At 39.8% G+C, this 13,197-nt stretch overlaps 1 protein-coding gene across 4 annotated transcripts in view; it reads left to right on the top strand.

The window, feature by feature from the left end:
• Window positions 1-13,197, top strand: part of HPSE2 (heparanase 2 (inactive)) — a 775,791-nt gene that overhangs the window by 600,062 nt on the left and 162,532 nt on the right. For all 4 annotated transcript variants that reach the window (XM_017880548.1, XM_017880540.1, XM_017880532.1 and 1 more), the window contains one exon: window positions 9,804-9,910. In XM_017880548.1, coding sequence (XP_017736037.1) covers window positions 9,804-9,910 — 107 coding nt within the window. The remainder of the gene's footprint in view (window positions 1-9,803; window positions 9,911-13,197) is intronic.

Here is a 13,197-nt window from a genome sequence, read left to right as displayed (position 1 = left end):
TGTGAGGATTTGGTGTTTGCCCTTGTGATACTGAGGTATCTTCTCTGAAACTTAGCTTTCTCATCAGTGAAATATTATCTCTCTCGTTTTATTTGTAAGTATTTTATAAGCAAAGTAATTGTCAAGCATTCTATAGGGCATGCAAAAAGGAAAAAAAATAGAAAATTACAATTCAGTATAATAAGGTCAAGGTCAGAGGTAGGTTCAAAGAACTTTGGAACCCAGGGGAGAGAATAATTAACTTTCTGAGGGTTTGAGGAAAGTTTCACAGAGGAAATAACATTTGAAATAGGCTTGAAAAAAAAGTCAGACAATGTGGATGAGCAGTGTGTAGGGGAAAGGTAATCAGTAAAAAACTGTTACTTCGTGTAGTTGAAAAGTAGGAGTCCTTTATTTATAGTGAACCATAGGTCTTCCTCCCACAGGGGAGGAATGGGGGAAGTGGTAGCTAAGGGGTGGTTGTGAAAGTCTAAGATAACAAGTTAAATAAAGCAGTTAGCATCTTGTCCTGTGGTTCAGTGGTTCTCAACTTTATTTTATCATGTCTAAAATACTCGCATGGACAAATGGATAAACAAGACTATGGGTTGCACGCAATTACTAGCTCCTTAGCTTTTTTTTCCCAGTTAAGGAAACATTTCAGAATTTGGGTGAAATATTATGACAACTTTGAATCCACTCTTTTTATTTTGAAGTAAATTATTCCCAAATCACTATTTTCAACAGTATCTGAAACAAGTTGCTTGTAGCACATCTGCCAGCTGATCAAACAGACCTCTCTGAGCACAAATAATTGAGTACTGCTGCTGGCAATAGGGAACCACTGAAGGCTGGAGAGGGATTTGTCAAGTTAACAAATAGCAGCAGTGTGAAGGATGGACTAGAAGAGGAAAAGATTAGAGGCAGGATGACCAAGGAACAAATGACAAGATCCAGAACTCAGGGAAGGGCAGTGAGGAAGAAGAGGACAGAGTCAATATCCTCTGCCCTAATGTAGCAGGTAACTGGAGAGTCAAAAAAACATGAAAGAAGGATGGAAAGAAACATAGGAAAGGCACAGAGCTCTTGCCTTGACCACTTATAAATACAATAAGGAACAAAGACTGCCAAGAGGCAAGGATGTCCCTAAGAAGAGCTCTGTGAGCAGGTAAGGTTTAAGAAGCTTCCTGTAGCTATTCAGCTCTTTGTAACCAACTCTGTAGAGGACCAGTTTGGGTTACTTAAAGAGCTACTGTTCTTCCTGAAATTCTGGGGAAGGTTGATTTCCAACTAGATGAGATGCTAGAATTAATGGGCTCCAGCTTCATTTGGAGGGTGGGCCTCCTGCCAGGGCTGATTAGCCCAGCTGGCCTGTCCACTATTCCTGTTTTATTGCTTCCTTTCTCATTAAGGAAGGTGTTGGGTTTGGATAACCATAAACAACATGTCTGCTGCTTCAAGCTACCATTTCTTACACAGCCAGCGGTTGAAGCCAGGCTCTCAAGAGTCTTTTTAAAGGACTTAGATCACAGTTTTAGAGGCAGGATATCAAGGAAACACAGGAAAAGGAAGCCCAGATTTGCAAATGTGCTACATACATTTTTTTTTTCCGTTTTTTTTTTTTTATTCTTTTTTTTTTTTTAATTCAAAATGGTTGGGAAAATAAACTAAAAAAATCCAGGCTGTTTTCTCTAGTCTCCCCTCTCTTTCTGTCTCCCTGTTCCTCCCTCAGCATGTCCATGTGAAACAGTACTCATAGTCCCCAGCCCTGAAATATGAAGAAATGGAGCTAGAAGGTTTCCCTTTATACAACTCTGCCTCTGGCAGGTCCAAGGATTCAGAGCAGCCACTGGCCCTTTACTGAGCAGTTTTCTGGGTACCTGAAAGCCCCCTTGACCACATGGACCCAAGGATTGAAGTCTATTTGGGAACAGAAGAACTGCTGAAAGGCAGCCAACCACTCAGCTCCCTTTACCTTCACTTAAGTAATTTCAGCATTTGTACATCTTTCTCCCCAGACAGTGTTATCCCTTAAAATAGCCTTCATTGGCACATCATTTCTCACCAGCAACTGTACCCTTTTTCTTTCCAAAGTACTCCAATTTTCTCTCTGCTAGCACAGGGAGAATCATGTTTACTACAAAAAACCACAGTGTTGAACTATAGCCCTCAGTTTCTTAGAGTTTTACTTTCTAAGGGAATTTTGCAGCTGGTTCCATCTGTTTCTCCTAATTTTTTTCTCTCCTCTTCTGCCCACACTGATTTCCTTTCCGGACCCAACCAGCACCCAGCCTCAGTGTCTGTACCTCCATGACATGTCACCATCATGCTCTTCTCTGCTCATGAAAGATACAGAGGTCATAAGCCTCCCGCCATGCCCCAAACTGTAAATACTCAGAAAATATTTGTTGGTTTGTACTGACTACTCCTAGAACCTTTAACATTAAAAATTTCTAGGACTATTTCCCCAAACAACATTTCACGTAACTAGTTTAGTTTTTGTATCAAAGTTGTCCCTCACTGTGTGTTTTTCGTTCATGTGGCTTGACTGGAACTACCCCTGTGCTGAGAATGGAGAAATGAACTACTCCAAATGATAATTATGTTTGTGTGAATTATCCATGTGCATTTTAAATTCTAAACTGGCCTTTCCTGCTGCTTAGCATACATCTGGGCTATTACCTATCACCACAAGTGTTATGTCTGAAGGAAGAACAACCAACTCTAATGTTATTCATTCAAACACAAGCTCATGTGCCTTGGACAAGGAGAGTGGTCTAGGTAACATTCTGGTCTACATCTCTAAGTGCTTACTATATGCCAGACACTACTTCAACTGCTTCACAAATATTATATAATTTAAATATCATAAAATCCTCTAAGGCAGATATTATTGTGATTTTACAGTTGAGGAAATTGAAACACAGAGAGGTAATGTAACTCACTCAAAATCATGCAGTAAGTAAATAATAGAACCAGAATTCAAACGAAGGCAATCCATCTCCAGAGTCCATGCCCCTAACTGCTCCTCAATTTTCGATTGTTTCCTTTCAAATCTCCCCGCAAGTCAGAAGAAAATTCTGATTAACATTTTTATTTTTTATTTTTTAAGAGACTCTCATGCAGGCTGGAGTGCAGTGGTATGAACATAACTCACTGCCTCCTGCCTCAGCCTCCTGAGTAGCTGGGACTACAGGCACAAGCCACCATGATTGGCTAATTTTTTTTCTTTTTTCTTTTTTTGAGACGAGGAATTTAGCTATGTTGCCCAGACTGGTCTCAAACTCCTGGCCTCAAGTGATCCTTCCACCTCGGCCTCCCAAGTAGTAGGGCTACAGGCGTCACTTTTATTTACACAGAGTCTATGTCCTTGAAGGGTCCTGTGGACACAGAATTGTATAAATCCCACCGTTTTCTGGAATCAAGTCCTCACTTAAAGGAGCTAGAGTTTGAATTCCTTTTGAAAAATAATCATCTCATACAAATCACCCCTCTGAGTTCGGCATGCCACCATCCAACTAAGTACAGTAGGTTCTTGAATAATTTCATTTCATTTAACATCACTTTATTATAATACTGATGGGGAAAAAAATCAATTCCCAGCTGGGGCCACTGTCTGTTTGGGTTTTCTCCAGATACTCCTGCAAATATGTAGATTGCATTAGGTTTCCTGGGTGTCTAAATGGTCCCTGTCCAAGTGAGTATGGGTGTGGGTATGAGTAGTCCTACAATGGAATGGTGACCTGTCCATGGCTGGTACTCACCTTGTACCCTGAGCCTCCGAGATAGGCTCTGGCTACTGTCAACCCTGAACTGGTATAAGCACATTGGAAAATAAATGAATAAATGAATAAAAATTATTGTAAAATAAAAATTTGTAAAGTCTACAATAATTATACAAATGCATAATAAATGATGTGGCAGTAAAGCACACAGCAAGTCTGTCATATTTGTGATTTGTTTGAAATTCCTGGTGGTAGGAGGTGCTCCTTTTTGCTTTGCAAACAAATTTCTTGATTTAACCCCCCCAACTCCATGACTACCACCACTCACTGATTCACCAAAAATTGGGTAAATAATTTTCTAGTTTTATTCATCTTTTTTCTTTTCTTTTTTTTTTTTTTTTGTTTTTTGTTTTTTGTTTTTTTTTTTCTGAGACAGCATCTCGCTCTGTCGCCCAGACTGGAGTGTGGTGGGTGGTGCGATCTCAGCTCACTGCAAGCTCCACCTCCCGGGTTCACACCATTCTCCTGCCACAGGCTCCCAAGTAGCTGAGACTACAGGTGCCCACCACCACACCCGGCTAATTTTGTTTTTGTATTTTTTTTAGTAGAGACGGGGTTTCACCGTGTTAAACAGGCTGGTCTCGATCTCTTGACCTCGTGATCCACCCGCCTCGGCCTCCCAAAGTGGTAGGATTACAGGTGTGAGCCATCACACCCTGGCCTATTCATCTTTTTAAAATGTATATATAGATCACACTTATCACACTTATTTCAGTGATTAGTATTAAAAGTTTTGGGGTCTTTATTTAGAAATTTGGTGATGTTTTTGTGACCAGAAATATGTCATAGGAACTTAATTCTTGTTAGTATCATTTAGCCTATAGCAAAATTGGTTATATTATACGTTCTTTCGCTTGAAGTTGCCATTTCCAAGGACCTATTGATAACTTTAAGTGAAGACTTATTGTACTTACAGCAAACGTCCTCAAGTGATAAATGTGGAAATACATCATTCTTTCCTTTCTTAATATCAGAATATTATAACGAGCTTGATAACACATAAAATCCTCTGGTATCCAAATCACCTTGTATGGTAATTGACCTTTAACACTTCTGAGGTTATTGGATTCCATACATAAATTACCTGCTAAGCAAAGCAGAATTTTCCTTTTCCCTCTCAGATCAAGGAGAGGCTTGATATCCTGAGATCTGGCAAATAAGCATGTTGCTCTTATCTAGATCTTTCATGTTGTAATAGGTTTTCATTGTATGCCTTTGTTTTTCCTGATCTCTAAGATTGTTTTTGCAATCAGCATATTGCTTCCAATTCTTTGATCAGTTTAGTCGCCCTTTATCAGGTCATATGACTTCTTTAAGGAGTGGCAGTTTACTGTGAGCTTGTGCAAGGGCAGGTGTGGAATTGCATTAATTTCTTTGTGTTACACACAATCTCCTGTGAAACACTTACTCTGTGCCAGGCATTCTGATAGGAAGTAAATACAAAAGTGATTAAGAGTATTCCCTGCCTTCAAAGAGCTAATGGTTCAAAGTTTCTAGGAAATTTCCTGAATTTCTTACGTGGGTCAAAAATGGCAGTTCAGAATCCTACCACCAAACCGTAAGAATAATTGGCACTAGTTCCTCTGAATTCATGCATCACCATAGACAGACCCACATAAATGTGTGTCTGCTAGGTCTGTGCTCCTTTTCACTAGCTCTCAGGATCTTCCTGTGACTGGCCTAGTATATGTGTCTTTGGCCTTTGACAAAGAAAGGTCCTTAACACTATCCTATCAGGTATTATTCCAGCTTACATGTGAGGAAATTGAAGCTCAAAGTGGTTATAAAATGATAAACTAATTTGTATATCATTTTACAGTTTTTATCATTTTACAATTAAAATGATATACAAATAACTGTATCATGGTATAGTTTCATTTATATATATAAATATATATATATGTGTGATCTCATAGCAGCTGCAGGGATCTTTACGTAAGTCAGATCCAATCACTTTCTTGGTTAAATCCCTCCAATAGCTTTCCATCATACTCAGAATAAAAATATTCCTTTCTTCTCTGACTTCATTTTTAAATCTTTCACTCCCTTACTTACTGCACTCCAGATAGTCTTCTTTGGTTCTAAACACAGCAGACCTGTTTCCACCTGAGGTCCTTTTACTGTGCTGTTCTTCTAGATCCATTAAGGGGCTGGCTCCTTAATGGCTTCACTCAGTTCTTGGCTCAGATACCACCTTCCACATGAGCCTCCTCTGACCACTATCTAAAGTACTGACCTTACCCTCCTGTCAAATTGCTCTCTAGCGTGTTACTCTGTTTTGTTTTCTTCCATCCCTTATTATTATCTAAATTTCTTTTATTTGTTTACTTGTTTATTATTATTCTCCTTCCCTTGAATAAAATGTAAGACAACAAGAACAAAGACTTGTTATGCTTCATTGCTGTAGATCCACCCCTAGAACTCTGCTTGGCATATAGTAGGTGCTCAGTAAATATTTGTTGAATGAATTAGTTAATGCCCTTGATAATGCATTAATGTTTTTGATGGGAAATCCTCAGCCCTTTCTAGCCTCATGTTTTTATATTCTCCCTAGGCAATTTCATTTACTCCTGTGGATTTTTCTACCTTTCTCAGTGTTTTCCTCCAGCCCAGTTCTTTGTTTCTGAGATGACCAGCTCTGAGCTGTGTTTGACTTTTTTCATTTCCCATACTTGAGTGTTTTAACTTTCAGAATCAAAGATACTCTTGACCTTTGAGTGATAACCAAGGGAATCTACATTAGCATTATAAAATACTAACACATTTTAACATTTATATTTAAAAGAAACTTAGAGTTCATATACCACAAATTCATGACTTTAAATGTGAATGAAGAAATTGAAGTCCAAGATAATAACTACTACAAGTGTCACAAGTAGCATAACCCAGAATTTCCAAGGTACATTCTTGTTTCCACATTATGGTTATTTGCCTACTGAGACCATAACTCTCCTTTTGTTAATGTGTTGTTTTACATATATTTATTTATTGAGATGTAATTCACATAGCATAAAATTTTAGAACATGTTCATCACCTCCAAAAGAAACCTCATACTGATTAGCAATCACTCTCCTTTCCCCCTGCCATCTTAAACTTCCTCTTCTTCTTCAACCCTAGGAAACCATTAGTCTACTTATTGTCTCTAAGAATTTGCTTATTCTGAACATTTCATATAAATAGAACCATATCATATGTGGCCTTCTGTGTCTGGCTTCTTTCACTTAGCTTAATGTTTTCAAGGTTCATTTATGTTATAGTATTTACCTTTTTGTTTTGTTTAACCAAAGCTCCTTTCTCTAACTGCCTTTAATATCTTTGAGCACAAAATTAAACATTAAATATCCTCCAAGCCAAAGACAAAAAAAGAAAAACACAAATATATTACTCTGCTCTGGTTACTCATAAAGGAAGTAGATAGTTTATCATGTACACAGATTTTTTTAGCACCATATTTTAAGGGAAATCATAGATGTAGTTCTTTAATCTGGCTATATGGATGTGTCTTTTGATTATTTAAGGCATTTTTCTTCCTTTCTTATTCCTACAATTCCCTGCTTCCCTTGAGTTGGGCAGGCTGAACAATATTGAAAGGAGTGAGAGGACTACCTGGTGGTATCCTCAAATGACTTCTTTTTTTGTGTATAAGACTACATTTTTATTTAATCTTTACCAACATGCTATTGGTCACCACCGTTAATTCTCAGGATTTCTCTTCCATTTATGATCATAATACTCACTTTAATCTCAAATTTGTGTAATTTTCTTACAACTTTGTTTCTGAAAAAGGTCAGTAACTTTGCCAACCCAAAATATGTTCCAAATAACGCACGTTGTCTAGCAAATGTAGGGAGAGAGGGCAGGGAGCTGTACCTCGCTAGAAATGAAAAGAGGAATATGATTGATTGTTGATGTCTATGTACCCATGGGTTTGGCCACGTATATTTTTTTCTTTTTGACAGCCCTCAGGTGCAGAGAATTAAATTAACATAATACTCCTAACCTAACAGCAAACTACTATCATCAGTTCATGAAAGGTCTTGTTTTTGTTTTGTTTAAATTTTCACCTCTCTCTTATATATGCTTTCCTTATGTGTTTGATATATGTTCTTTTTTTTTTTTTTTTTTTGAGACGAAGTCTTGCTCTGTCGCCCAGGCTGGAGTGCAGTGACCGGATCTCAGCTCACTGCTAGCTCCGCCTCCCGGGTTTACGCCATTCTCCTGCCTTAGCCTCCCGTGTAGCTGGGACTACAGGTGCCCGCCACCTCACCCAGCTAGTTTTCTTCGTATTTTAGTAGAGATGGGGTTTCACCGCATTAGCCAGGATGGTCTCGATCTCCTGACCTTGTGATCCGCCCGTCTCGGCCTCCCAAAGTGCTGGGATTACAGGCTTGAGCCACCGTGCCCGGCCGTGTTTGATATATGTTCTTAAGAGGCATGTGTCATTATAGGGTATTTAGTGTTATTGGGTGCAAATGAGCAATTTTATAAGTAATATTGTGCCATAAATCTCATTTGGTGGTTTTTTTTTTTTTTAATTTACCACTAAACCTTTAAAGACTATTCATGGTGTTGGATTTACATTGACTTTATTGTTTTAACTGCTGCATAATATTGTATAGTATATATCCACATTTTATTTTTCCATTCCTCTAGCAATGGACCTCTGCTACAGTGACATAGAAAGAATTCTCATTCTTACTCTTTAGAGACCTGAGGAAGAATTGCTTTGGTGTGTATGTCTAGGAGAGTAGTTGGGGGGCCATAGGACCTAAATACACTATTTTCTTTGTCCAGCCTCTTTAGTGCATAGCTGGCATCCTCCCAGTCCCACCTCCTACTCTAGCCATCATTGTAGAGATCAGGGCTGGGCCAGCATGCAGGCTGCAGCCAGCTAGGTGTCAGTGTACTAGGTAGTACTTCACTTCTTATTTCCTTCTCTGAGGCAGAGATGAGGAAGGAACACTCAGAGAATCTACTCAGCACTCAAGCCTGCACTTGAAATAGGGATAGAGGAGCAAGGGGTTAATGGTCACAAGGCTACTCATACTTTCTCTTGTACCCCCTTGGGGGTCAGTTCTGAGACACAGTCTGTAAGGCTCTTACCAAGATCCCTGTGAGACTGAGTAGTTGCCAGCATTGGCTGTCAATTTGAAAATGCATCCTTGTCTTAGTTTTCCCTTTGTCCCTATTTCAGTCCCCCAGTCCCTCATTCCTGCTCCTTGGTATTATTTCTTGAGTGAACTACCTGTAGACAAGCCTTTGACTCAGGCTCTGCTTTCAGGGGCTACCCAGCATACAATCTTACTCCTAAGTGCCACCAGATTGCAATCCAGAGCATCTTCACCCTGATCTGAATAGTTTGGTCAGTCTTCACCTTGTGGGTCAGAGGCTGGGCCATTTCAAATCTTCAGCGTGCTACCTTTCGACAAGAAGTTTTGCTTCTGCTTGGAAGGCATGCAGTTATTCCCTGTGTGGATGTGTCATTTGTGGGTCAGTGACTTTTCTTTTTACCCTTACTGCAGTTATTTTCAAAATGTGATTACAATCTACCTGCACTAGTAATTATAAAATATGTCTCCCACGAACATTCTCTCTACCTTATTGTGATTTGTGACTTTTGATGCTTGTGATGCATTCGTGGCTTTTAGGTAGTGCATGTGTCATAGATGTGCTATAAGAGAGACTGAAAAGCATTGTTTCTCAATGCTTGGTAATATGAAAACACAATATGATTTATATCTTTTAGTGGAAAGTACTGCAGTCAGTTTACATCCTAGAGTATGCACTTGTTCTGTCACATTGTCAGTTGGGTTTACTTAGGGAAAAATGATAATTTCTTTAAGTAGCACGTGTCAATGTTAATGCATTTGGTTTGTGCCAACTCACTGAACTGGGTGCTTCATCATAAAAAAGCACAAATCATGACCCCCTGAAAACAGGAAATCAGATCAACTTCCTTAAGGGAATGCATGTTTCTTCTCATGTGGGAATAGTTTTTAAAACCTCATTGTCCCCTTCTGCTTTTGTTGTGTAAACAGGTGGTTAATACATACACTCCAGGAAAGAAGATTTGGCTTGAAGGTGTGGTGACCACCTCAGCCGGAGGCACAAACAATCTATCAGATTCCTATGCTGCAGGATTCTTGTGAGTAACACTTAAAATTTCACCCCCGGGGGCTTTCAGGAGGGAAGGACAGTGAATCTCTGTTATTGCTGATTATTCTGCCCATCCTAGGGGTGAGGCATGCTTCCCGTTGAAAGTTCATTTCATTCATTTGTGTATGTCTTAAACCATTCAACAATGATCAACGCCGTCTCTAGATATTAAAATGTCAGGCACAGGCATCAGAACAAAAATTATAGTAAGTAATATTAGTAACAGTAATAATTATAGTAATAACAGCTTTATTGATTGTCTAAAGTTCAAAACACAGTGTAAACAACATACATTTTCTAAGCCAATTTTCACTATAGTCTTGGGAGATAGGTAGCAATAAGGCATGGTTTTTTCCCTCCAGAAAAAATATGATTGGTGGAACTGGGATAGGAGATAACTACATTGTAAAGCTGTAGGAGGTAAGTGCCGTAGTAATCATACCTTTAATAATACGGTGCTTACCACTGTCTGAAGTGCTTTATTTGTATTTCATAATTTAACAACCAATGACATAGATGCTACTGCTTTTAATAACAATTTAGTGAAATAGATGCTGTTATTATCCCATTTATGGATGAGAAAACTGAAAGAGGTGAAGTAACTTATCCAAGATCACTCATTTAGTTAGTGGCACAGCTTGGACTCAAACCCAGACAGTTTGCTCCAGAGTGCAGCTCCTTTACCACTGCAGTAGACCACCTGCCTTTCTGCCTCACATGGTCTGTCTACAAAAGAAAAATGACAGACATGCAAAGGAATAAAGAATTTCTGTGACTGGGAGTATCAGGAAGGACTTCATGGAAAAAGTGGCATGAGTGCCACAGAGTAGGATTACTCTAATTTCTATAGGTGGGAGTCATGGTGATGGCAGAGGGAGCCTTCTAAGCCCAAGAAACATTATGAGCAAAGGCACAGAGGAGCAGAGAATGGCTAATGTGACTAAAGCCTTGTTATCTGCAAGGGTGCAATGAGGGCTGAGACTCAGGAAAGGGTTTACCACCAAATTACAGAAGGTTTTGAAAACCCAGTAGAGGAAGTGAGGCCTTGTTCTATATTCACAGTAAGCCATTGAAGATTGTGAAGGAGAAAGACAGAGAAAGAGAGAGAGAGAGAGAGAGAAAATCTGGAGAATCTGACTTGTGTTTTTTCTGACTTTGGCTTTGTTAATGGTATTCACAAAAGTTGGGAAGGAATGGGAAAATGAATTTGAAGGCTACTACAGTCATCTGGAGAATGACTTAAGCCAGAAGCATAAGGGCCTCTCATTAGCTTGCCAGTGTCATGTGGCAGGGACAAACCCCTCAGGACCACTAAGTAAGTGACTTGTTCCTGCTCCAGTACAGTCCTGTGGCCTTGGATTTTTGACTGAGCAATGTCCTCCTAAGAACTGTAGCTTTGCCCTCAGCTGTGTGTTTTGCTGCTAACAGCTGTTCCTAATTATGCAGCTTCAGTTCCCCTGTATAGAGGGAGCTTCTTTAATACATTAATGAAGGACAAATCAGGCCAGTCAAGTGGATTGCCTTTACAGATGGAGTTCTGGCAAATGTAGGTAAAGAAAACGAGTCAGTGTAATTCATGGTGATACCTTGAGTCTTCCATTTCTGTGTCCTCAGCATCTTACATTGTGTAGCACAGACATTGGTAGCAAGCATGGTTCAAATGCATGAAGTGGAGTGAGTCACCTTTGATATAGTGTCATTAAGAATCTTCTTTCAAAAGTACACTCCCAGCCAGGCATGGTGGCTCACACCTGTAATCCCAGAACTTTGGGAGGCCAAAGTGGACACATCACTTGAGGTCAGGAGTTCGAGACCAGCCTGGCCAATATAGTGAAATCCCATCTTTAATAAAAATACAAAAATTAGCCGGGCGTTGTGGCATATGCCTGTAGTCCCAGCTACTTGGGAGGCTAAGCCAGGAGAATTGTTTGAATCTGGGAAGCAGAGGTTGCAGTGAGCTAAGACTGCATTCCAGCCTGGGCAACAGAGTGAGACTCCGTCCTCCACTCCACCCCCCCTCAAGAAAACCCACAAAAGTACACTCCCACTCTCCACTGGCTTGATATGAGACCCGTTGAAAGATGAGAAGCCAGGGCGTCAGTGCTGCAGGGGCCCCCTTGGAATCAGCAGAGGAATGACATTTGCTCAGCAGTCACTATAGGATGCTGCTACAGGGCCCAGCAAGCAGCCCAGTTGTACTGAGTGGTTTTATGAGCATTCTTCCCTTTAGGAATGATATGGAATGAGAAATACTGCAGACCTTCATGGAGGAAGTTGAAAAAGAGAACTGCCTTTTCATGAGCATCAGCCAAATAGCCATAAATTCCTACAATCACTTTGCAGAACACGGATGAACATAGTTGTTTATATTCCGTTTGTAATTCCGATATCCAATGCTTAGTTGACACAGATCAGATGAAAACTAGTTTATTCTGCTCCCGATTTCTCTTACTTCTTTGTCACCCATTTGGTCTCAACTCCATTGGCAGCACCCAGCAATGTACCCTTTGAGTTCAGTTCTCCAAGGGACATAAATTGCTTCCTGTCGGGGGTGGGAGGGGTGGGGGAGCAGTAAAGCATTCTAGGAAGCTCTAGGAGGCTAGCAAGAAATTGAAAAGAAGGCATTTTTCCAGCATTTTTGAAATGTTAATATATCACATAACTCTGAGTTCACCAGGACATATACACGTGCATGTATGCATAAATCGGGATTCTCTGCTACCACGTGTTCAAGAGTAGTGTTTCCCAGCTAGGGCTTTGCGATTCTTTGGTGGACCACAAATACTCTTGGCATACTGCTATGTCTCAAGCACCTAATAGTGTCTGGCACATGGTAGATATTCACCTTTAGTGGAGTGGAAAATAAGGGCAGGGTAGCATCTTTGGTTAGATATACCAGTCATTTTATCAACTGTCTCTAGCTTAGAATAGAAAGGAGCCTGGGGCATGGGCAAGGACTTCATGTCTAAAACACCAAAAGCAATGGCAGCAAAAGCCAAAATTGACAAATGGGATCTAATTAAACTAAAGAGCTTTTGCACAGCAAAAGAAACTACCATCAGAGTGAACAGGCAACCTACAGAATGGGAGAAAATTTTTGCAACCTACTCATCTGACAAAGGGCTAATATCCAGAATCTACAAAGAACTCAAACAAATATACGAGAAAAAAACAAACAACCCCATCAAAAAGTGGGGAAAGGATATGAACAGACATTTCTCAAAAGAAGATATTCATACAGCCAACAGACACATGAAAAAATGCTCATCATCACTC

This window comes from Rhinopithecus bieti, unplaced genomic scaffold, assembly GCF_001698545.2.
Source record: "Rhinopithecus bieti isolate Rb0 unplaced genomic scaffold, ASM169854v2 scaffold_425, whole genome shotgun sequence".
Taxonomy (NCBI): Eukaryota; Metazoa; Chordata; class Mammalia; order Primates; family Cercopithecidae; genus Rhinopithecus; species Rhinopithecus bieti.
Note: the sequence above shows the minus strand (reverse complement) of the source record. Positions and strands in the feature narration are given on the sequence as shown.